Genomic DNA, 26,326 nt, shown 5'->3' with positions numbered 1-26,326 from the left:
GTGTAGCTGGAAACGGCGTAGTGGAAGGTCGCACAGGTTGTGGCGTATACAATGGCAGACGAGGCGGAGGCATTGCCGCGACGGCCGCATAAGTCAGTGGTGCGACAACAGGTGTTGATGGAGAGGCAGGCATAGGTAATGGCAGCGCCTCGGAGACCTGCTCCTGAATAGCCTGTCTGATTGTCGGCGTTAGACGGTTCGTTGGTGCTTCGGTGGTCGGCAGATACGAGAGACACGAAAACTGTCGTGTGACCTCTTCACGTACATATTCTTTTATCTGCTCCAGCAGGGTGCTGTCACCACCGACGGCCAGGGAAGCGAGAGAGTCGTCTGGTGTCGTTGACCTCCAAACTAATGCACGTTGCTTGTGAATCTCTTCCCAAGTTCTGGCATAAGGTCACAAGTTCGGATACGGTACTTGGGCCCTTTGCCAGCAACATTTGAAAGGCATCATCATCTATTTATTTCAAGATATGCCTGATCTTGTCTTGTTCGGTCATCTCATGGTTAAAGCGCCTGCATAAATGGATAACATCTTCAATGTAGCTAGTGAAGTTTTCGCCCTGCCTTTGCGCTCGTTCGCGTAGGCGCTGTTCAGCACGCAGCTTGCGCACTGTGGGGCGATCGAACACAGCTGCAAGGGTGGTCTTCAAAGCGGCCCAAGTGGTAAATTCAGTACGGTGGTTTGTGAACCACAGGCTGGCGACGTCTTTGAGATAAAATGGGACGTACTCCAATTTCGAGGGGTCGTCCCACTTGTTGGCGGCGCTCACCTTTTCAAACAGCTGCAACCAGTCTTCCACATTTTGGTTCTCGGTGCCGCTGAAGAAGGGGGGATCCCGTTGGTGCAGGGTGGTAGGTACGATCACCAGTTGGGATTGGGCAGTGCTCTGCAGGGGAGTGCCTTGCTCAGTCGTCTGATCAGGCATTGCTGATGCAGTAAGCAGCTTCCGGCTTCGAAGTTCCAGGTTTGCGTACCCAGCACACTTCCACCACTTTGCAAGGGAGTTTAATAGCGACGCCAGGTAGTAGGCAGGCAGCCGATACGGACAGAAATGCTCGAGCAGTCCAGCGTCTACAGCTCGTGCACACACTCGCGCTTTGCACTCCGAGAGAGATGTTCCCACTAGTCAGTGCCTTGCGAATTCCCCACTACAATATATATATATATATATATATATATATATATATATATATGGTGAAGTTGAATATTGTAGTCTGGTAACTATACATTTCCAAGTGTTTATATAATAAAATCACAGCACCAGAAATGTTCCGTTTAACTGGAAAAAGGTTGTCTTATCAGGGGCGTAGCCAGGGGTTGGCACACGGGTACGTGCCCCCTCCCCTGAAATTTTTTTCGCAATGGCTTATAGAGAGCGAAAAATGACCATTCTAAGGAAGTTCCCCTCCCGAAATCATGGTGGTGCCTGCCTTGAAAGAAATTTCTGGCTACACGCCTGTATCTTATAAACGGTCTTGTTTCACTATTGCCTGCTGAAAAACAAGCTTACAAACTTGTGGTGCAGGAAAGGTTGGATTTTTCTTGCGCACTCTTTGGTCCTGATGGTGGCCTAGTCTGCAATGCACCACACATTCCTGTGCATCTGGGAGCCATGCAAGAAGCTGTCCAATACCAGGTAAATTGCGCTGCACTGTTATATAAAGGGGGTTCTTGTTTTCATATATAACTGCTTGTTGAGAACAACATATTACTTTCTTATTCCTGTCAAAATTTGGCTGAAGTTCACTAGGCTTCCTTAATGTACAGAATTTGTCAAGAGACGCTAAACCAGTGAGCATGATTGAAGCTGACCCTAGGTTGTCTACTAGACTCGATGTATTGCATCTGCACTGCCAAAATCCCAAGAGTGTGATATAAACTCTTCACCTTACCTTCTAAAGATTTCTATATTGTGTTAGGAGCTCCGTGGGTTTAAAAAGATGCAGTCTAAGCATAGCAGTGCTTATGCTTTTATTGTATTCATATTTAACACGAAAGTGTTTCATGCCAGGGTCCACTAAGACTTCACCGACGTATTTCCCTCAAGGAAATGACGTCAAAAAGTTACGCATAATGGATGACAAAGAAAAAAAAGTTTCATCAATGGCAGTCAAACTTATGACCTTTGGGTACGCGACTACGGATGCTGGGCATGCTATTCGCTTCACCACGGTCGCATACTTTTTACGCTTTGAAAAATGTGCCTTTTATAACTACCACAGTCCTGCCACAGCGTTCTTGGTAAAGTGCAATAATGCATCATGACCGTGGCATCTGCGATAACTTCAATGTGTCGTTTCTAAGTGTCCATCCTATTCAGTGTGCTTCCATAAAGGAGAAGTGCAATTTTGTTGATGCCTTAGCACACCCCCAGATGATGACCTGACCTTAAGTGCCAGCATCGCTCATTGCATCCATTCATACCAAACATAGCTCTGCGATGCCCACCGACTGGCTTTAACTATTCTTCAAGTTCACTGTACTTCAACTCCGCATTCCCCACTTTCTCTAAACCGGCAAATAATTGCGACTGGCCAAAGGGAAGACACAACGTGCATTGCGTTTCCCTCTGGTTGGACAGTGGCGTTCAGTAACTCCTACATGCGGCGAGTAGGCGACCTTAGCCTAAGTTCGGCGTCAAACAGGCACGCTCTTCTGGCTGTCACATTGCTTTCTCTGGTTCTGCTCCCACAGTTAACTACTACAGCTACCGCAAGCATCTGTGACCACAAGGGTTTGTTTAATTGTTAATGATGGACACTAGTTGTTGGAATGTGGACGTATGACTAAGCATAAAACGTGGATGCATTCACATTAAGCGGTGCTATAGCTGTCACACACCAATAGAAATTATGCAAGATCTTTTATATCAATGTACAGTAAACATCAAACTACTTCTGTAAGGACACGTTACTTTCGTGTTTTACCGTTCCCTATTACGAAGGGATCAGCCATGTTTTTTTTTTTTTGATAAAACCTTGTAAACGTGCCTCAACCTTCTGTTAAGCTTGTAAAATTATATATTGCACTGGCAGAGTAGAGGACTCCAAACATCTGTGCCATGTTTAGAAGTTACAGAGAGAGCATGCAGAGTGTAAGTAGCTCCCTCTGTTCTTGGGCAATGGTTTCTCCTTTGTTATGCAGCTGTCAATGAGCTGCATATGAGCTGAAGCACTAGCTATTGGGGGATTACTGAGGTAATAATGCAAGTGAAATATTCGCTTGACTTTGCATTAGGTGCTTTTAAAATAGAGCTCTAATATTATAGACACATGCCTATATTTGATGAAACCGATGAAACTTTCGGAAAGCCGAGAAAGTGATGTTTAAAAATTTTAGAACAGATGACATGCTTGCAGAAAAAAGCGACTTATGAATGGCACTTACAGGAGAAACTTGTGCTAAATTACACTGTCCACGCTCATCGTCATACTTGCATAGTTCATGTTAGTTGTGTGCAAAAGCATACATATGTTTCAGTGGCGTAGCCAGTGGGTGGCACAAGGGGCCCATGCCCCCCCCCACGCCTTGGAATTTTTTTTCGCCATAGCATACAGAGCAAAAATTGTCCATTTTCAAAAGGTGCCCCCCCCCCCCCCCCTTTGGCTACATGCCTTATATGTTTTTGTGTGTACGTTATACCAGTAGAGTGCTCTATTTTTCATTCCAACTAGCATAGTTCTGTGTTCTTATTTATTTGTTTTGTGTAACCTTACACCTGTATGTGCAGTGCATTCAGTTTTGCTCATTGACTATGTTTTAGTTTCTTCTGCCACGTACATTTTATGAATGTATTCTGTTGGGCCTCAGGCGCACTCAAGCTACAGTTTTGAAGCTTTTGGTGTGAGACTTCTTCCCTTTTTTTGTATAGGAAAAATAAAGAGAATTATTATTATTATATACTTGCAAAGCCTTTCAGGCTTGCCAAGCACCAATTATAGTGTATGCCTCCTTTATGAAAGAGCTACTTTGAAACCCACTTGCCAGATTAAAGTTTCTAAGTTTGGCTTTGATTAAGCTTGTTGGTGGCATCCATATCCATGTTTTTATTGACAGTCTGTGGGTTGGTGGGAATAGTTTCCCAAGAGCTATCAATAGCTAACAGTAACTGTTGCTATCGGCATGATGCATATAGAAAAAAAAAAAACATGTCAGTAGGTGACTTGAAAAGCACCTCTGAGGGCAGCAATAAAGAATCCTAAGAACAAAAATTTAATTATAGTGTGACCCCTCCACTTTGATTGTGGTGTAAGTTTATTTTTCAGCTACTTGACCACACTTCAATGTATGTGAAGTGCACAGCCACTCAAGTATTTTTAATTAGGTCTGTGTAAGGGTACCTCAGGGGGCAAAAATTAATCAATTGTTTTTTTCTACAGTATCTATCATAGCCACAGAGTCACTTTCAAGTTTTAAAATTAAGCAATCAAGCAATCAATCAATCAATCAACAAAAAAAAAGAAAGTGTAAAAAAGACTAACTGAGAAAGGCTTGCATCAACACAACTAGCAGTCTAATGCATGGAAACAACAGTATACGACTTTCTGCCTTGAGTCTTGTTGCATCATTGCTGAAAAACATCTTCAAGCATGAAGAATGAATGACATGAATTTCACTGTCTTCTGAGCATAGTGGCAGACTAAGTAGATTGCTGGTGAAGTGCATCTCTTATCTCTGTGCCTTGATGGGTGTTTAGACTGAGGAAAAACAACTTTTTTGTGGCTTCCATGCTTAAAAGGCTTCTGTGAGTAGAAATATTGTTTTGTGTGGGTAGCAAGATATGGGCATGGCAGCACTGTGCTTTGTTCACTTCTCATCTTCTTCCATGTTATGCATCTTGTCAGACTCAAACTTTTATGTTGCCTCACTTAACTGTGCTTTGGAATTTCTGCTAGGAAAGGATGGGCTTGTGCTAGTGTTTGTTCTTATAGCTTTGTCACTTTCACTGTGTTCCTCTTTTTTTCTATTCTGTTCTTCCATTCCCCTAGCATAGGGTATAGCCAATGAGATGCTGTTTTGGTCAATGTCCTTGCCTTCTTCCATCGTTTTCTCCTGCTTTAAGGATTGTTTAATATACTTTCATTAGACTTCTGCTGAGCTACATACTAATGTTTGCCTTAGCCTTTGTGATATAATGGGTACTCATCATGAAGGGATGGAGATGTTTAGTTCTGTTGAAGGAAATGAAGTTTAATTACTTCTGTAGGCAAACCAATTGGGTTGTGTTATTCCTGCTAATACTAACTGTCTTAGAAAATAGTGTCTAAATTGAGTTTTGTGTATAGTATGTTGAACTGTGGTTTGATTTTAGTCAGCATTAAATAGTGCTCCTTGATTTACATTGCTGTCAATTCATAAATTGATGTAATCTCATCATAGCTGCTGACTCTGCTGCACACATAGACTTGTACTGTATGCAGAGCTTTGTAACTTTGCTGTTACTATATGTCTTGCTACTTGGAATCACCCAGATGATGATGTTGGGCGACAACCTTGTACCTGGGGATGTCCTGCTATCTAATCATCCTCAAGCTGGTGGCAGTCACCTACCTGATCTCACAGTTATTACCCCGGTAAGGTCAATAAAGGCAAAGGATATCAAAGCCCAGACTTTAATATTAGGTTGTTTATTTCAGTTTGTTGTCGGCAAATTACCATGCTTGCTTGCTTGGCGTAGTTATCTAATTTTTTTAGGCTTTCATTTGTAACATTACATTATTTACTTTTTTTGGGGGGGGGGAAAATATATTAGTGTTTCATGAGTTAAACAATAATGGCTTAACTGTAAACTGTATCATTTTCTGGCACTTATACTTGCCTGCACCTTACTGTATCTTAATGCACTTGCTTGAACTGCTCTAAAATGGGCTATTTCATTTTGCTTACATGGCAGTGATGGCTTCGCTGACCTATATTTGCTCATGGTCTGATAAACAGCACCAGCCACAGGTAAAGCCAAACTAATGCTGTCTGCGATCTATTGGTTGGCTTGCTAACCTTTTCAAAATTTTAACAGCTCGTACAAATTTTGGAAAGAAATGAGGCAAACTGAGGAAAAGAGCTCTGTTTGTCTCATTTCTTTCCAAAACTTGTAAGAGCTGTTAACATTTCAAAATGAATTCACACGAAATCACTCAGCTGTCAACTTTTTTAAGCTACAGTACTAACCTTGTTTTATAGCCTTCTCATTCCTTTCTAGACAACAGTGCATCTATACACTGTTGTTGCAGCTATACCAAAAGAGTGACCTTTAGTGCAGTATGAGAGCTGTATAATAATTAAGTAATGATTCTTTGTAGTTTTACTGCACACATAGTACACAAGCTAGGGCTTGACTCTTTCGTTACCACGATTATTCAGATCGATCACCGGTGATTGACGCTTTCCATCGTCGATTTTGGCATGTTGAATTTGTTTCTTGTGCACCTTACCACGATTATTCAGATCGATCACCGGTGATTGACGCTTTCCATCGTCGATTTTGGCATGTTCAATTTGTTTCTTGTGCACTCAGAACTTTATAGTAGTTAGTCCAGCTACTTAACTTTCACAATAAATTTGAATTTGCTCATTTTGGCAACATAGTGATTTTTGGCAGACCTTTGTGTGAACCAGTGTGCACGTTTTGTAGGGAAAAGGCACTTGGCTGGCGAACACGACAGAAGTGCATGCCCTTCGTGGTTATGCTGCAGTAACATCAAAGTTCTGTAATCAAAAGAAACTTTGCAAGTCAAATATCAAACTAAAATGTTCGTTTCACAAGCTGACAGTGTTCAGCGGTAATAATTGCAGAAATTTATACCAGCTATTGAATAGAGAGCTGTTGCATGCAGTCAGGAAAAATTTACTCAACAACAAAAAAAATATTTCCCAAGGCCTGCCACATGTACAAAGTGTGGGGGTGGCCTTCTCAGCCAGTTGCCAGCAGCTTTGGTTTCGCTAGTATCGTTGTATCAGACACAGGATCGCATCTAGTGTCACTTGTCGCTCCTATGGTGGCGGCTGCGCGTGCGCATGGGTGCGCACCTGCTCTGAAAAAAAAAAACATGCAGCACTCAAAACTGTCTTGAAATCGCACCTGATTTGAGTGAGGATGAGCTTAGAGTCCGAGGATGACAGCACCTCAGCTTTAAGGTTTATGGCGACGATGCTTTGCATCAGCCTGAGACATCCACAGCCATTCATGGGTTTGTTTTGTTTACGGCCTCAAGTTGTCTCCTCTGCCGCAAGTGCATAGCTGCTGACCTTTGTGCACAATCTTATAGCTACTATGGTTATGTGCGAGGTCCACACGTCGCTGTGGCATGGTGTGCTGGCGCCGGCTGCAGAGCATCTCCTCACCACAAGAAGGCCACCGAAGCACATTTTGGTCCTGGCTACGGAGGAGCACAACACATTTTAGAACTGCACACGATATTGTCATTTTTTAATACGATGCGCAAATATGCAAAGAAATATGCTTCGATTCATATATTGGAACGCCAATCTATGAGGGGTGAGGTGGCTCATGGAAAGAGATGACATTAGACAAAATGTCGAAGTTCACTGGACATGTGATTTATAGAGGGATCATTCACATCACGGACATCCATCTACTATATTGGAACACCTGCAGGCTTTTATTGCAAAAAACAAACGAAAATTTACTGAGAAACGTGTACAAGTTCCCTTGTGTCTCATGAAAAACCAAGCAATGCTCGACCACATGGCACGAGCAATGAAGCAGCACCTCGGTGCTGATGTTTTTTTGTATATGTGAATAGAACCATTCTGTACAATATTTATTATTTTATATTGTTACTGGGTCATTTATTCTAAAAATGTATATTTTGAATTTTCTTTGTCTTAATATCTTTGCCTATATAGTGTTTTTTGTTGCTCTAAAACATATTTTTGGATGCTGCTATGTATGCTGCATAAAAAAATAAATGAATAAATAAATAAACATAAATTTGGTATGCTGCTATGTGTGTTGCAGTACTTTTCAAACTAGCAAAAACGTTCTTGTCGAGACATGTAAAAAATAACCATTTCTGGGCGGTAACGAAAAGTTAAAGGGGCCCTGCCACACAATTTGCACATGTATTTTCCATCGGTTCTTTAGGTGCTGTGGAATGCGCCGATATCATTGTGCAAGTGGCAACGCCGAAATTTACGCTGTAATAATTTTAATTCACGGGACAAATTACCGCAATTTCGGACAACGGTGACACGCATCGGCTGTTTTTATTGTGGGAAGTAACGTGAGCTTCTAGCTGATGCACGTGGTTTGTTGTAACCATGCTAATGACGCCCTCAAAAAGAGTGGTAGAGAGTTATTGTGTGAAGGCCATCATGAGGTGACATTTCTGTTATGTCATTATAAGACGTGCGCTGTGATCGTAAGTTGTCTTTGATGTCAGAAGAAGAGTGAAATGCGAAAGAGAATATTTCTCGTTGCCGGCTGCTCGTGTTTTGCACTTTGAGGACTCAGAACTTCACTTTTCATGCACCTATTTCCATCATTCTTGTTGCATTCGTCTCAGCAGTCATTGCTATACGTGTTCCGGTGCTAAATAAAGCTGTTGCAAAAGTGCTCCTGTAAACTTTGGCGTTGCCGAGTGTTGTTTGCAATCTGCATCTGGTTTAAGTTGCACCATTAACGAAAGATTTTTACACTGGATAGCTTTTTTATAGAAACATGCCTTTCACTGCTAATGTATGAAATTGTTACAAGGATTTATTGACATTCATGAAAAATGTGAGCAGTATGACTGAGAAATGTGGTCGATGGCTGAATCCCTGGCCTGATCGCTGTATCAATATATCAATAGGCAGCAGTAGCCCCGCCATTGGGGAAGTTAGTTCCTGTTTGTTTTTCCAGAGAACACGCCCTTACTGGGCAGTATTAGCAAGGTTATAGAAGCCACCTTGTCAAAGCAGATATGTTTTTTTTATAAAGCTGCAAAAAATGTGCATTACTTTGGGTGGCTGAGTTTTCTTGCACCGGAGACAAAAATGTGCATTGTTACAAAATTTCACTAATAATGAATATTCTGTTCAAAAAATGATAAAACAACAAAGAGGACTTGTGTGTATTTTCCACTGGTGTTCACAAGAGCAACATCTAGTAGAGGCATTTTAGTTTGGCTAGTGCATAATTGGAGCTATAAGCGTGCTTGATGCTCTTGTATTTGGTAGCTTTTTGTGTGCACCAGGGGTTCTCAAGCACGCTGGTTCCTGGTAACCCTGCTAAGCTCCGATAAGTGCAAAGACCCCCCCCCCCCCCCCCATTTTCATGCGAACATTTTTCGTTCGGTACACGCTGCGTTCACGTTCAAATATATATTTGAACGTGAATGCAGCGTGAACCGAACGAAAAATGCTCGCATGGAAACAAGGGGGGGGGGGGGGTAAACACACACACACATACACACATACACACAAACAAAGAAAAAATTTTCATTGACATGCAACTCAACTAACTTTCCTTGCACCAACAAATTGATATGAGGCTTAATAATAGCTAAAACCAGCTACGTGTCAGCTGCTAGATTCAGCCGATTCCTGTGCTTATTTTTCAGATAGGCTGGTGTCGAGAATGCCTGCTCACAAGTGTATGTTGTAAATGGCTGCAGTATCTCCACTGCTTTATTTTCAGCACTTATTTTTAAACAGGAAAAATGCACATGGGGGTAATTTAAGGCGTCCGAGATTCAAGTGCAATAGCTTAACCGTATGGCCCATTTTCGGAGTCTGGCAGGCTACAAGCAGCTGGCGGGACTTACTGCACAGCTCATGCGTTGCTGTTATGCTCTGATATGCACTTATTTACACTCAAGTGTGAATAGCAGAGGCTTTTTAGGTCGATTGCACCTAGCGTTCGGCACATAAAAGACTTGGCGACTGGTGAACAAGGTAAAATTTATCAGTGGCTCGTAAAACCTGTAGGTAACGAACACGTGCGCAACAAGCACTATCAGAAGAGAATGGGATTGTAGCTATGGCCCTTTCTGAGCTTGATGATCTGAATAGTAATATTCATAAAAAGCAATGACAGAGTGAAACAACTTTCCATATTTTTCACATTTTCCTAACAGTGAGTTTTTAATGTCTTATTTTGCAAGGCTGAACAAGCACCATTAAGAATGTGGGCATCAATAGTTAGTGTAGTGTATCTACCTTATATGAAGTAAATAAAGTGATTTATTCAGCCTCATGATGTTTTTCTTGTTACATACTTAGTGAAAACATAAATTCGTTCCTTAAGTTCTTGCCCTAGCACCACTTTGAGGCTGTAGCACCAGTTTAAGTTTGCAAGCTACTTTTTTTTTCTTGTAGATTTGGATTATTCTGTCGAAGCTGCTAATGTTTCTTCTCAAAGTTATCGAATGTTGGTCTGCTTTGGGCTGATTACAAAAGACTCAACAAGCACCATGTAATCTTTTGCCTGGAAATACATGGTGATTAGTTTGGCCAGTACACTACACTCTCAGTACATAGAAATATCTTAAATGGTATCAGTGCCTAAATAGAGCTACTGCATCTAATATGATTGGTTTTTAATTCAGCACCAACGTTCATCTTTCCTTGAATGGAACTTCTGTTAGGTGGAACACAGATTCTTGATTCCTTCAGGTACTGCTTAACAAGAGTCTACTGCATATGGATATGGTTTTTGTTTTACATTCATATACTGCAGGTATTGCCATTTCTTATGAACATTTGTCTAAAATATAGGAGCTTTTCAGAATTTTTTGGTTTTTTACTATGAGCATAGCAAAGTTTAATCCACAAACTTGGCAAAATCGGCAGATAAACAAAACGTAGAGAAAAGAAAGCTTAGTGAATCTATACTTTGTGTGACAACATGTCTCTTTGAAAGGTAAAGGAAATTACTCATCTTATCTAGGACTGTCCATAATGTTATAATAATCATCAAGTAATTGTGCAAGGAATGAGGACATTAACATTAATAGCAATAAAAAATTGCTTTCACATAACAGTAGAAATGTTTGTGTCTTCAGTCAAATACAAAGCACTGAAGTCTTATAGATCACATATAGGGAACCATTTGTCTTAAGGATTTGTTTGCCAGTGACATAATTTGCAATACTGGAATGGTTTCTTTCTTTTCTAGTAGTTTATAGGTGTTATATGTGCTTCTTAGCCTTACTGCTTTAAATACTTATGGCATTTAGGTCTTCTACAAGGATCAGCCACGGCCTGTTTTCTTTGTTGCCAACCGTGGCCACCATGCTGATATTGGAGGGATTTCACCAGGCTCAATGCCAGCTAATTCACACACCATTCTTGAAGAAGGTGCCACATTTGTCTCTTTCAAAGTTGTCCAGGCTGGTGTCTTTCAACAAGAAGGTAAATGAATATTTCTCACCCCAAGGGAATAAGTGATAGAGCTGCTAAAACAACCTAATGTAGTTTAGTGAATGTAAGTGCTACATCTCATTTGAAATTTTTTACCCATTTGACCTCCAGTGCTTGATAAATGAAACAGCTTTTTTAGTTTCTTTTTTTCACTTAGTATTATGTTTAAAAAACTAACCACGGTGTTGTACAGGGCTGACTTTACTGGGGACACAGCAATTCAAGTTTAAAGCAAGATGGAAGATAAAATATTCTAAAAGCTTTGTTGTGTTAGAATTTACTTTGAGAATTTACTTAATTTCTATGTTTGCACCCACGTACATACTAATTGCAGAAGAGCGTCTTGAAGGGCCAGTTGGTACATGATATTGTTTTGCGTTGGAATAACTTCTCTATGGCTAGTGGATAGTGACGATAGTCTCATGTCTGTGTCAACTAGTGCCAGTAGCAAACTGAAAGGCCTTGATTGCCACGGCAGATGTTTTATTGTCTGTCGTGAATTAACATCTACCCAAAGTGTGAAAGGAGCACTGAACAAAAAAAAAAAAGAGCACTTATTGGCATTCCTGGTTAGCATGGTCAATAATGTGGATTATGTGCATTTACCACATGCACAGCATTCAGCAAACACACTCATTTTAACACATGTAGGACTACAGCAAGTAGCATGTCAAGTGCTACATTATAGCATTCTTGTGCCCACGCTTTCTTTGGTAGTTTGAGTGTTCTAGAGCACTGAAATCGTGGTAAGAAGTTGAACTAGTACCACTCCTTGAGCCTCTCCTCTATAGCAGGGAAACAGGCTTTTGCTACACACCATTTGATCATTTCACAATGTGTGATGAGCTTGATGCATCTCCATCTCTCTGTGACAATTTTATAAAAAGCTGGTACTCATCTGGTCTTGTATTCATGATGCTTTTTTTGGGGGGGTATCCGCCGTGGTAGCATAGGAGCTGAGGGCGAGGGCTTGAGTGCACAGGTTTGATTTCTGGCTGCAGCAGCTGTGTTGGTGGGAAAAAAATAAGTCACAGCTTTGCCGCAAAGATGAAGCAACGAACGCCATAGCAACAAATTGGAAGGTCACAAGCAGAATGGCAAGCAGATCGAAACACGCCTGGCATTTCTCACGCACAAATAACACACGAAACATATTCACAGGTACAGGTGAACGCGAATAAACGTCTCAGTTGTTACATGCACAGTGTTACTTCACTGTGTTTAAAAAGCATGCTCCTTTTGCAAATGGTGACTGTGCAATTATTGCAGTGACCTTTGTGCGCCCAGTAACTACAACAGAATCGTTCCGGTGGAAACTTAAAGAGAGCCTAGACATGCTCCCAACCGCGAAATAAGGGCCCGCGAGTGTGCATTCAGGGTCTTTACGACCACCCACTTCTCTCCGCGAGGCAAAGTACGCGTGGGAGATGAGGGCACGCGCTGACGCATGCTCATTGCGCCATCTTGCTGGTGATACTGAAAACACGATAGTTCCCACCCGAGCTGCCCTTCACCAGCGGTAAGTGGTAGATATAAATAGCTTGCCGTTTGCACATTGCAGGATGTGTTCCTCGGTGGCTCACTGGTTAACACCTCGCACTCACGATGCAGATGTTCCAAGTTCGATTCCATGCTCCGGAGTCTTTTTCTGGATTTTTTTCGTTCTTGTGTTTTCATATATTGTAGCGATGCTGAGGCACACAGGCTAAAAAAACAAGCAACTTTATTAGGGCGAACTTGTGCCCACAAGTCTAATGACTATGGTCGTTGAGTCCGAGAGTCGAGAGGCACAGATTCAACTAACTTCCTCTTCCTCGTTGTAGGAGCGCACGAACGCGTGGCGCATGCCAGCCGGGTCTTGCTGGTGCTTTTGCCATGATGATTGCGGCGGGCTACTTGAACGTGGCCAACCTGTCGCGGCATTATATATATATATATATATATATATATATATATATATATATATTAAAATAGAGATGTTGTACGTCGAAAAAGGTTCAGACGCAGCTTGGCAAAATATGCTTTATCAGGCAGGTCTAGCTAATGGCGAGCGACGTGCGCGAGCTACTGCTGCAGCCACCGATCATCGTCGTCTTCTTCATTGCCAGCAGAGCGTCCGTTATTCAGATTCATTAATTCATTACAATTACTCCCCGCGAAATAAGGAGCCATCCTGGCGACCTATGGACAAGTAAACACGGGAGGGTCGTAGCAGGGCTTGAGTCTCGAGACGTGTACAATTTCCTGGCCACGACGACGTTGGTCAGAAGATGGTTCCAGTGGCTCAATGAGGTAATTCACTGGTGACGTTTTTTGTAGCACACGATATGGGCCGTGATACTTGGGGACCAACTTGGTAGAAAGGCCAGGTGTAGCAGAAGGGACATGCAGCCAGACGAGTGAACCTGGATCGTAGGAAGTAGTGTTACTTGATGCGTCATGGTGATGCTTTTGGCGTCCTTGGTCTTGGGTTGTGAATGATCTTGCCAGTTGGCGGCATTCTTCAGCGTATGTAGCGGCTTGAGACAAAGTCGTGGTCTCTGAGGAGTCAGGTTTGTACGAAAGAATGGTGTCCATAGTGCAAGAAGGTTCACGTCAGTAAAGGAGGAAAAAAGGAGAGAACCCAGTAGTGCTTTGAATGGCGGTATTATAGGCGAACGTGATAAACGGGAGCACTCGGTCCCAATTGGAGTGGTCTGATGAGATATACATAGACAGCATGTCACCAAGGGTGCGATTGAAGCGCTTTGTCATTCCATTGGTCTGGGGATGATAGGCGCTTGTAGTGCGGTGAACGACGTGGCACTCACGCAGCAATGCTGTGATGACGTCTGACAAGAATACGCGACCACGATCGCTCAGTAACTCCCGAGGTGCTCCATGACGTAATACGATGTTGTGAAGTACGAAAGTCGCAACATCTTTTGCTGTAGACGAGGGAAGGGATGAAGTTTCGGCATACCGCGTGAGATGGTCGACGGCAACTATGATCCAGCGGTTACCGTCAGCAGTGTTGGGAAGGGGACCATAGATATCGATGCCGACGCGGTCGAATGGTCGGGATGGGCATGGTAAGGGTAACAAGGTACCGCTGGCGTGATAAGGGGGAGTTTTTCGTCTCTGGCATGTCGAGCAGGCCCGAACGTATTGTCGTATAAAACGGTACATGCCACGCCAGTAATATCGGAGACGTATGCGAGAATAAGTCTTCAGGAAACCTGCGTGTCCACATTGGGGGTCGTCATGAAACGTGGAACAAATATCGGATCGCAGATGACGTGGAATCACGAGTAGCCACTGACGTCCACCGGGTGCGTAGTTGCGTCGGTACAGCACGTCGTCGCGAGTGGCGAAGTGCGCGACTTGCCGACGCAATGAGCGAGAAGGGGGGGAAGCCGTCCGCCCAGCCAGGATGTCTAGAATTGAAGCAACCCATGGGTCCTTGCGTTGCTCAGATGGCATGTCGGCGATGGTGACGGCAGTGGCATCACAGGTTAGCCCTTCGCAGCAGTCCGGGTCAGGGGGTAGGGGCGAACGGGATAGGGCGTCTGCGTCCAAATGTTTCCGGCCGGAGCGATAGACCACGCGAATATTATATTCTTGGAGGCGTAATGCCCATCGGGCGAGGCGACCGCTTGGATCCTTCAGTGACGACAACCAGCAGAGGGCGTGGTGGTCAGTCACGACGTCAAAAGGGCGTCCGTACAAGTAAGGTCTAAATTTCTCTATCGCCCAAATAATGGCCAGGCATTCCTTTTCAGTGACGGAATAGTTGATTTCGGCTTTGCTAAGAGTTCGGCTTGCGTAGGCAACGACGTACTCTTGGAAGCCGTCTTTCTTCTGTGCAAGAATAGCGCCTAGCCCGACACCACTAGCGTCGGTGTGGATCTCTGTGGGTGCCGATGGGTCGTAGTGTCGCAGAATAGGCGGCGACGTGAGGAGGCAGCGCAGTTCATTGAAAGAATCGTCACAGGTAGCAGACCAGGCTGAAAGGTCTCTAGAGCCGGCAAGGAGCTTAGTCAAAGGAGCGATGATCGTCGCGAAATTGCGAACGAAGCGCCGGAAGTAAGAGCACAGGCCTATGAAGCTTCGGAGCTCTTTCAAGGTGGTCGGTTTGGGAAACGCTGAAACGGCTGTAAGTTTGGCAGGGTCAGGATGAATGCCGTCTTTTGAAACCACGTGGCCAAGGATCGTAAGCTTTCGAGCGGCGAAATGGCACTTCTTCAGATTCAGTTGCAGCCCCGCGGCAGAAATACACGCGAGGACTTTCTCGAGGCGGGTTAAATGGGTTGCGAAATCAGTTGAAAAGACGACAATGTCATCTAAATAACAAAGGCAAACGTTCCATTTGAGGCCTCGAAGGATAGAGTCCATCATTCGCTCGAAAGTAGCCGGCGCGTTGCAGAGGCCGAAGGGCATGACCGTGAATTCGTAAAGCCCGTCGGGCGTGATGAAAGCTGTTTTCTCGCGATTGGCCTCTGCCGTGGGTACCTGCCAGTATCCAGAGCGCAGATCTAAAGAAGAGAAAAATTCGGCTCCCTGTAGGCAGTCCAAGGCATCGTCAATGCGTGGCAGCGGATAGACATCCTTGCGCGTGATTCGGTTGAGACGTCGGTAGTCCACGCAAAACCTGATGGATCCGTCCTTCTTCTTCACCAACACAACTGGAGAGGCCCAGGGACTGCTTGACGGTTCGATTATGCCACGTGTCAGCATGTCGTCAACCTGTTCATTAATGGCACAGCGTTCGGTAGTTGACACACGATATGGACGCTGCCGTAATGGCGTCTCTTGACCGGTATCTATACGATGAACAACAGATGACGCTCGACCTAAGGAAGGCTGATTGTGGTCAAACGAGGCCCGAAAACGCTGTAGGAGCTTGATCAGCTGTTCCTGCTGCCCAGGCGTGAGGTTGCAATCAATGGACTTGCGGAATACATCCATAGGCTCATTAGCGTCAGCTGCGCGTGTAATGGCGCAAGTCGGTAAAAATGGCTTGTCTGGATAGATCGGGTCTTCGAAAATACAATTTAAGGTCTCGAGGCTCCCCAGACACTCGCCGCGTAGCAGGATGTATGGGCAAGCAGAAACGTTGCACGCATAAAGTACCGCCGAATCATTGGAAAAGTTGATGACGGCAAACGGGAGGATGATGGTTCGTTGTTGCACACTAGCTATAGTTGGTTGGAACAGGAGCGTCGAGTTAGTGGCAGCAGGGGAAAACACAGGCACTAGGACGGCGGACAACGGCGCGATGCGGACGTCAGCTGCGGCAAACACTTTCGAGGGACTTGGATGGTCGATATCAAACCACGGATTCGTCAACGTGAGTTCAGCACGAGCGCAATCGACGAGGGCCTGATGGGTAGAAAGGAAATCCCATCCTAGTATGACGTCGTAAGATGAACGTGGGAGAACAACAAAGTTGACGGCGTACCAAACATCTTGAATAAGAACGCGTGCTGTGCACTGAGCTGTCGGCGCGATGAAATGGGAGGTGGCTGTACGCAGAGCAAGATTCGTAAGCGGCGTTGTAACTTTCCTCAAATCGCGACACAGTTTTTCACTAATTACAGAAACGACGGCGCCTGTGTCGACAAGTGCACGTACAGCAACACCTTCTACTAGCACATCAATTTCGTTGGTCGGACAAAGAGGAGGTGTTAGAAAGTTCGATGACGACGCAGTTCTTGCCTCCGGAACTGCGGCTGTCAGTTTTCCTCTCGAGCGGGGCTCGTGCGCCGAAGCATCGGGGAGACAGATCGGCGACGGGGTGGTAATGACCGGCGAGAATCGACAGGGCGTCGTGGGGACAATGAGTCGGTGATAGGAGAAGATGGTCGCTGGGGATTCTGGGCAGCTTGGTAATTTGCAGAATTCCCATGGTCTGGAGGCTGGAAGTTGCGACGGCGACAGTAGCGTGCTATATGTCGCACGAAACCGCATGCGAAACAGATGGGTCGATTATCCAAGGTGCGCCATGGGTTAACGACAGAAGGTGCAGGTGGCGAAACGGGATGGGGTGCCGTGTATGTAGGCAGCGTCGTAGGGTAGGAGGACCTGGTGCCCCGGTATGCGCCAGAGACAGGTGGGGCTGGGGGTCTAGCAGCGACGGCAGTGTAGGTCAACGGCGTAGGGACGGGTGGTGATAGAGGCAGTGCCTGCGTGACCTGTGTCTCAATGACCTGGCGTAAACGTGGGTCTAACGAGGTCACTGGCGCGGATGCTTCGGCCACAAGAGAAAGCTGACGCGCAACTTCTTCACGAATGAATTGTTTTATGTGGGGCAGTAAGACGGTGTGATCAGCAGCGACGTCGTGCACGAGGGCGGAAACTTCGGCCGTATCTTCAGCGGCCCTGCGCGTCGAGACACGCTGCTTACGCAACTCGTCGTACTCCTGACAGAGCTGGACAACATCGGTGACGGTCTGCGGATTCCTAGCGACAAGCATCTGGAAGGTATCGTCGTCAACTCCTTTCATGATGTGCTTGATTTTGTCGCGTTCGGTTAGAGATTCATCAACGCGCTTGCAAAGAGACAAGACATCTTCAATGTAACTTGTAAACGTCTCATCTCTGCGCTGAACTCGACTACGGAGACGCTGTTCCGCACGAAGCCGGCGCACTGCGGGACGACCGAAGACCGCGGCGATGGTGGTCTTGAAGGCGGACCAGTTGGTGATTTCGCCTTCGTGGTTCTTGAACCAGAGGCTGGCCACATCAGCGAGGTAAAAGCGCACGTTTGTGAGCTGGTCGCAGGCGTTCCACTTGTTGGAAGCACTTACGATTTCATACTCGACGAGCCAGTCCTCGACGTCTTGTTCGTCGTTGCCGCGAAAAATTGGTGGGTCGCGTTGCCGAGGTACGCCAGTACAGTAGACTGTCGTTGGTAAGGCAGCTTGAGAAGGGCCAGGAGCAGTCAGTGTGAACGGTGAGGGTAGCGTCCGATTGCGAAGTTCCAGGTTGATGGGAACCCTGGCTCCTCCACCACTTAAAATAGAGATGTTGTACGTCGAAAAAGGTTCAGATGCAGCTTGGCAAAACATGCTTTATCAGGCAGGTCTAGCTAATGGCGAGCGGCGTGCGCGAGCTACTGCTGCAGCCACCGATCATCGTCGTCTTCTTCATTGCCAGCAGAGCGTCCGTTATTCAGATTCATTAATTCATTACAATATATATATATATATATATACACACACACACATACATATACATATACGATGAGTGATGGCGACGCAAGCGGCATTATCCAGCCGAGAGTCTCCATATAATTGCTATCGTAATAAAATGAAAGAATACTGGTTCACTTGGATTTAGGGGCACGTTGAATAATCTCATGGGATCAAAGAATCAGCACTACCCAACTAAGCTGTATCTTGTAATCATATTGTGGGTTTGGCACATCAGTCTATATAATTGAACTTTTTATTTTGGTTGAATCAACACAGCATGGTGTGCTTTCATTGTTTTCTTATAAAACATGTCATCTGGCTGATATTAGGCATTTGAGCGACGCTGCAATATATGGTTTCATCTGGAATCGTTTTTGTTGTTATACAGTAGGTATCAAAAGTACTTATAGTTCAGTTTCTCTGTATTTGGAAGGATGCGAGTTAAAAGCTATTATTTTTCATTGGAATAGAGGGCCTTGGAAAGCAATAATATTAGGTGGGGTAATTTTGCAAATATTAACATTACAGCTAATGTCGCTTTAAGGAGTTGTTTCTGGCCATTCATTGTTAACATGGAAACCAGAGAAAAATGGGAGTGTATTAATCATAGGCAAACTTTAGATTTATGTTCTTATGTGAAATTATCTGAAATGCAACAAAAAGCTATAGAACTTGCCTCCAATCATATGGTCTTGGTGGAGCTCAACCATTTTTATTACTTTTGTATGGAATTGCAATGAATATTTGATTTGTTGTTACTGAAAGTGAAAGCAACAGAGAGCTGTGAGTAGTGGTCCTCTGTTCCCTTATTGAATTGAATTGACCTCAATATTTGAGCAAATGTTGTACATCATGGGCACTTTGCTTACAATGATGTAATGTGTATGATACAGCTTAAATGTACCTCTGCTATTTATGGACTCACAATGCAATCAGCACTGGAACATAAATGGTGTCTCTCATAATCATATGGTGGTTTTGGGACGTTAAACCCCACAAATCAATCAATCAACTGGAACATAAATGCACATTTAAATTAAAATGAGGCATTTGTTGCACCTATGGCTCAATAGTCAGCCCTTTAGGCATTCAAAATTTGTGGCACAAGCATACAAAGTAGGCATAATATTATGGTGAAGCACTTGCTGTCTACATTTGCACACTTTATGTTGGCAAAATATTTTGAAAGGTTAAGAAATATGCATGTACGTGCAGAAATAACTGCTTGCTTTATTTTGAAGTATATTAATTGAAAATCATTATTGATAAATGCCCTCTAGAATAATAGTGTCTTGAAACTATTTAGAAACTTGCAGTAATTGTGTCAGATCACTGTTAGAGGTCCTCATATTGTCATGCATTAAAACTTCATTTACATACCCTCAGAGAAGACAGAAATAAATATTGCAAGGAATGTCACAGGCTGTTATATCATCCTCACCTAGGGTCTTGTCTGCATTGGGGTCCTGGTGTATATAACTCTCCTGGGCAGTGTTAGCTTCTATTGAAACATCATGTGTTCAAGCACTCTCAGTCTTTTGCTGAGAGTAACGTTTGCAGTGTTTTCATGGTTGACGTGCCTGCTTTAACATGGTGTGATGAATCTGCCAAATTTTTATATGTATTCACTTTTTTTCTCTTCTGTATATGCAGCTTTGACCAAAGCCCTTAATGCCCCCTCTCTGCTTCCCAACAGCAGTGGTACGCGTAACCTGCGTGATAATTTGGCGGATATACAGGCACAGATTGCAGCCAACCAAAAGGTACGTGAGTTATTTTTCATGTTGGCACCCTTTTATTATGTTCAGTTAAAACCCATGAACATATTTCTCGATCACAGCTTGTCCAAATCTTGGCAAATAAATATCAATTTCTCCAAAATGGTCGTTATGTCATTTACCTGACGTTCATGCCCGTTGACTTCTGACTATGGTTATAACAATGTTAGTTTGTGCAGGGTGTCCAAATTTAAGTACCTTGGTATCCTTATGACACACAATTTATCATGGTCCAAACATACTGATCTCGCATGCAGCAAGGCCCTTAAGAGTTAAGATTATTTACATTGTATGCGCCGTCTTTCTGCTCAGGAAATCGAAGTGCTTACCTGCAAAACTCTCAATTGTCCCATTTTCGAATTCGGTTGCATGGCGTGGAACCTCCTTAAGAAATGTGATATCAAGAAACTTGAACCTGTTCAAAAAAGAGCTATGTGTTTTGTACCCAAAAGACATGATGAGGATTTTTCTCTGATGCATCTTCTTCCTCAGCAAGGTTCACTACACTTGTGAAGCGTCGCAATATTGAATGCATAAAGTTTCTTTACATTTTAATCGATTCTTCTCACCTCAGCACTCTAGAATCATATTTTAAGTTCTACAGATATTTGTTTATGAGGCGTGACCATGCCTTTAGCATTTCAACTTTTTTAACCTGCACTGACATATTCAAGTATAGCTTTTTTCTTTCGACTATAGAAGCCAGGAGTTTGCTGCCCACAAGTATTCGTTTCCTACCGCTTCAAGAATTTCTGGAAGCCTGTTCATGAGTGTTCATTTGTTGTTGTTCTTTTCTTCTTTTCCCACTCCTGCAATAGCTTCATTCAGGCTGTAGTATCTAAAAATAAATTTAAGAAATAAGAAATATTCATAAAAAAATAAAAGTTTAAGCAAATATGTTCATAAATCTTTGCAAGACTGTTGTTTGTGCTATTTGAGTGGACAGCTGTCTTTATTTTTTGAATGTGGAGCGGCACAGGGCAGGGCATACTGAGGTGGAGAGATGTATGTATACATGCTTAAAATAAAGCATTAGTAACTCACTTCGTTATAACTATGACTATGCCGTGTGGACGAATTGCTATGGCTTTTTGGTTTTCTGCAGGGCATCACCCTTGTGAAGGAGCTTATTGACTATTATGGCCTGGAAGCAGTGCAGGCCTACATGGGCTATGTGCAAGACAATGCAGAAGTGGCCATTAAAGACCTGTTGCGTCGTGTGGCTAACGCTGCCATCAGCAATTTGGGTAAAGCTGAGCTGCATGCCTGGGACCGTATGGATGATGGTTCACGCATCTGTCTTACTGTCAGACTCAATGAAAAGGAGGTTTGTTTATTAAATTAAATATATTTCACATACCTATTTAGTATACTGAAATTAGTGCTTGAATGATAGTTTCTGTTTGCAATGTTTCTTATTCTAACGCTACATTTGACTCATGAGAGGGGCTGGCTCTGATGAATTTAAGTTTAATTTTCATAATGTGAGGTAATACGGGAATGTGCAGCAGCAAAATGTCGTAGCACTTGACCTTATGTGTCATTTAAAGATACCATTCATCACTCTAACCTTACTGTATGGTTCAACTCGTCTTGTGCTTTTTGTTCTATACAAACTATGTTGTGTGTAATCGGGCTTCTTATGTAGGCCCGTGTGCTCAGATTTGGGTGCACGTTAAAGAACCCCAGGTGGTCGAAATTTCCGGAGCCCTCCACTACGGCGTCTCTCATAATCATATAGTGGTTTTGGGATGTTAAACCCCACATATCTATCAATCAATCAATTGGGCTTCTCAACTTTGCTTAATGTTGATCTGCTATAATTATAAAGAGGAATAATATAGTAAAACCTCGTTGATTCGAGGTCACTGTGGCCATCAGGAATCTTCGACTTAAGCAGGTTTTTGAATTAAGGGAACATACAAAAAGTGGAATGCAAGGAACTTGGAGTTATTCAAAGTAATGAGGGTTGGTCATTTGCTGTGCCAGCTAGTTTGCAGCTCCAAGGGTTATGTTTTTCAGCAATTCCTCATCACAACTTTGCTCTAAACGGGGTGGGGGGGGAGGGGGGGAATGACACGGTTCACCACTTCCAGCTAAAAAAAAAAAAGTGCTGTCGGGATTAACTGAAATGCGCGCCTTCGGAAAACGAGACATCTTCACTGCAACTCAGTAGTCACACGCGGACTGAATGTCGTGTGCTCCTTGCTGCATCTGCACGTCATGGTGCGACCATTCACCCATTTTTTCGGGTAAAATAAAGAATTTAATAATGAGCAGTGGGACGAAATTCGTGATGTGTTTTGGCTAGAAAACATGATCATTAAACCTCTCAAATTTAGTTCCTGAAGTAAGCGTTGCAAGCAAGAACTCTACCAGTAGTGCAAGTGCGCAAATCGCTGGAGCAACTGGCAATCGGATGTTCGCATACATAGCCAATTCCGCCAAACTGTCCTTTATCAATTTCTTTATGTTCTCAGAAAAAATGAGTATATCATGACGCGCTAACGTTGCGAAAATCATGCAATATTCTGCCCGCGCTTCACTGCTATGTTGCATTGAAGCACGTCTTCTTTTCCGCAGGCGCACATTTCAGTTGACCACGAGACCTTTTTTTTTTTTCTCTAGCAGTAGCAAGGCTGGGGTGCTTCAGCTTCCACTCATTAATATCGCTACGTTGCATTGCCTTGTGGCTTTCAAGGGCCATGGTTTCTGTGTATTTGCAGTGAAATCGGTATTGGGATTTAGCACACAGCTCCCAAAGTTTTCTAATGCACCGGACTTGTGCTGTCTGCCACTTCAAATATTCCGTTCAGACTTACATTGCAAAATATGGGACTGCAGAAATATTTCGAATTAACCCGTATTTCCAAACAACCAAGTTCAAATAATAAGGTTTTACTGTAAATGAAAAATCTTGCTGTACCTGCCCTGATGAGTGAATGTGGCAATGGCTTTACAATACCGTTAACTAACTGTGAGACCTTAGAAATGTCAAGATTGGACCTGATACATCCCCAAGTTGACTGAATTTTCTGCAAGAGCCATCACTGCCACCATCGGATCAAATGGAGCAAGTTTATCTGCTGAAAGAGAACAGCTATCGGAAACATTTGTCAACTTCTTTGATGGCTGCTTTATTGCAGGAAGTTTGATCTACCAGGGAATGTGTACGGCCTAATTTATCCCCCATGTGCACAATGTCTCCCACCATGTAAAAAAGGCGTTAAAAAACGAATGGCAGCAATTCCAGCAAGGTGCTACATCCAGAAGCATGGCACCAGCTATGTTCTGTAGAAATGTGAAGTCATGTTAGAGATTCTGATCTCGTGTGGTAGATTGTATACATATTAGACAAATGGGCCATTACCTCTTCTGTAAACGACCGAAGAAATTGAAGCCAAAAGGCAGGAGCAATCTTCTACACTGTGCAATGTGCGGCTGCCTTTTGGCTAGTTAGAAATTGGTTCTGCACTTGTACGAAGACCTAATATGTAGCACACGAGGTTTTCAAAGCTTTTCCTTTGATATCTAAAGGTGGTGCATATGTAAGCACTCCTTAGGTAGTCCCCAGTGCCAAGGAGCATATTTATCTTCATCATTGGCAGTATTATGAGTTTTTACCACTTTTATTATTACTCACTTAACAGATGTTTGGCTGGAAGTTCTTGAAAATGTCTCCTTCATTGTGGCCAAACTTCAAAGTCATATATGTGTATGAGCACAATAAACCATGTACAGTTGAACCCCTAATCAGAGAGCAATTCTTGTCTATGTGAGGTGTCTCTTGTAAGAAGGATACTATGTTTGCATTTTATTATGAACACCTATTTTTATGCAGGCACACTGGTGTCTCTTATACCCATTTGTCTTTTACATCCGTGTCTTTTATAAAGGAGTTCGACTTAGCAGTGAGCACTTGTCCTGTATTTTTCCTTCTCTGTATTTGTTTTGCACTGTTTTTCTTTGGTGGATTTTTATAAACTACCTCACATTCAAGCCCCATTATGCTAGTGGATGCAATGGTGGCAAGGGCTCCCACAACAGTTCCGTGGGTTTTTTAAACAATCTTGAATATTTAGTAAACTGATATTGAGGTGGTAAAGCTGCCTTCATGCACGACCAAGAAAATTGACTAATTGCCATTCAAACTGCAAATATTGTTAAAGTTATCACCAGTTTCATCAGCACCCAATATCATCACTACTATTACTATTACGAAGTCGGCAACTTCCGAAGCTGAGGCACTAGTCATAGAGGTTGTCTCTACGTAGCATGTCAGGTGGTCCACGGCAGCCCCTATCTATCGTTTGCCAGTACGTAGATGCGACGGGAAGAGGGCCGTAAAGGTCGACACCTACACTATCTATATTATTACTATTGTTACAGGGAACGGCCGTGTTTGACTTTTCTGGCACAGGACGTGAAGTACATGGCAACCTGAATGCCCCACGCGCTGTAACCCTTTCTGCAATATTGTATTGCCTTCGGTGCATGGTAGGGCATGACTTGCCACTTAATCAGGTTTGTCTTACTCACTTCTACATATATTACTCAGCCTTGTTTGCATTAGGCTGATAAATTGTGCTTAATATTTTCTTATTTGGAAATTAAATCTTATTTACATTGTGTGTCTAAGTTTAGTGCCTGTATTTATATGTTAGGTGTGTGTGAATATGCAAAGTTTTGAATGTACCTTGAATAGCTTTTTACAATTTGATATGTATTGATTGCATTGTAATTCAGAAGCTTCCGAGCAAGCCTTTCTGTTTTCTTCAATAATAAAAAAAAAGCTTACTTTAAACCTGTATGTGATATTCTCAGCCTTAACTCTTCACAGAAGTCTTTCAATTGTCAGTTTGTGTGGTTATTTTAATGTTAAGACAAGCCAAGAGGGGAAGGGGAGTATTTTCTGGTGAAGCGCGAGGCATGGATTGAGAGCTTGAGCTTCTGGAAAGCCATTACCTTTATCACACTGCCCCTTAAGTGCTTGGTGCCATTCAGTAGCTGTGTTCAATTCCTCCAGAAGTATGTAGGTGCATTAACTACAGTACCCTGTGCAGGGCTGCTTGGCTCCTATAAAAGTGGTTCTGCCACGAAATTCACTACTGAACCCTTCGGCAGATGCAGCGGTTGTTGGCGGCAATGTGCTGACTTCACAAAGAGTTGTAGATGTTGTTTTTCATGCCTTCAACACATGTGCTGCATCACAGGCAAGTAACGTTTTCTTTTCTCATCGTTTATTCCCTTTGTTGCTTGTTGGTAAATGTCACCTAACATTGATAACAGAACTGCACGTCTAACTTACATTTCACCTCTTTTACAGCAAACGCTATTATGAGATCAGAACTTGGGTCACGCACGGCGCCGTAGTTATCCGCCGCCGCCGCCAATGTCCGCAACCAGTCTCGATTGAAAAAAAAACTCAGTAAATAAAGAGCATCATTGACACAATGGGATTACAACCCGGGTCCACTGCGTGCCAGCCCAGTGTTGTACCACTGAGCCTTGCCAGTGCTTGGAACTCGTTTCTAAACTGGCCTTAGGCAGGCTTGACGTCAAAAAAGGAATCGAATTAATATGAGTAATAAAGCATTTTTGAACATCAAAAGAACAGCGAGGCATCACACTGCGAATCGCGTAACGAATTGGTCGTCTAATGCTCCAATTCATTAGAAAATTTGTACTTGATCACCTATTAACTGTGGCACACACCCCCTTCAGGCATACTTCTTCATCGTCATCAGCCACTGCATAAAAAAATTGCACAAAATTCCTAACAAGTGTGTAGCGAATACCATGCTTCTCCAAAGAATTATGAAGGATAGCATAGTGAATGTTGGCCTACTACACAAAATTTGTGATTCTTTATGATGCTGTGGGTACCCAGCAGTGCGCTTGTAGTATCCCAAAGGGTGTTTAGAAAAGGCTCTGGAAGGCCACTCTTCTAGCTTTTGCTGTGACTGTGCTGTACGTTCCACGCAGGCTTGGTGTTTTTTTATAGC

The 26,326-nt window shown here is 43.4% G+C and overlaps 1 protein-coding gene across 1 annotated transcript in view; it reads left to right on the top strand.

The window, feature by feature from the left end:
- The window catches only part of LOC119177180 (5-oxoprolinase), a 129,757-nt gene that overhangs the window by 76,614 nt on the left and 26,817 nt on the right, over positions 1-26,326 (top strand). Inside the window, exons 21-27 of the mRNA XM_037428582.2 lie at positions 1,530-1,640; positions 5,476-5,577; positions 11,185-11,359; positions 20,197-20,306; positions 21,427-21,648; positions 24,711-24,845; positions 25,385-25,534. Of these exons, the coding sequence (XP_037284479.2) occupies positions 1,530-1,640; positions 5,476-5,577; positions 11,185-11,359; positions 20,197-20,306; positions 21,427-21,648; positions 24,711-24,845; positions 25,385-25,534 (1,005 nt within the window). The remainder of the gene's footprint in view (positions 1-1,529; positions 1,641-5,475; positions 5,578-11,184; positions 11,360-20,196; positions 20,307-21,426; positions 21,649-24,710; positions 24,846-25,384; positions 25,535-26,326) is intronic.

Source organism: Rhipicephalus microplus, chromosome X (genome assembly GCF_043290135.1).
Source record: "Rhipicephalus microplus isolate Deutch F79 chromosome X, USDA_Rmic, whole genome shotgun sequence".
In the NCBI taxonomy this organism is placed as follows: domain Eukaryota; kingdom Metazoa; phylum Arthropoda; class Arachnida; order Ixodida; family Ixodidae; genus Rhipicephalus; species Rhipicephalus microplus.
Note: the sequence above shows the minus strand (reverse complement) of the source record. Positions and strands in the feature narration are given on the sequence as shown.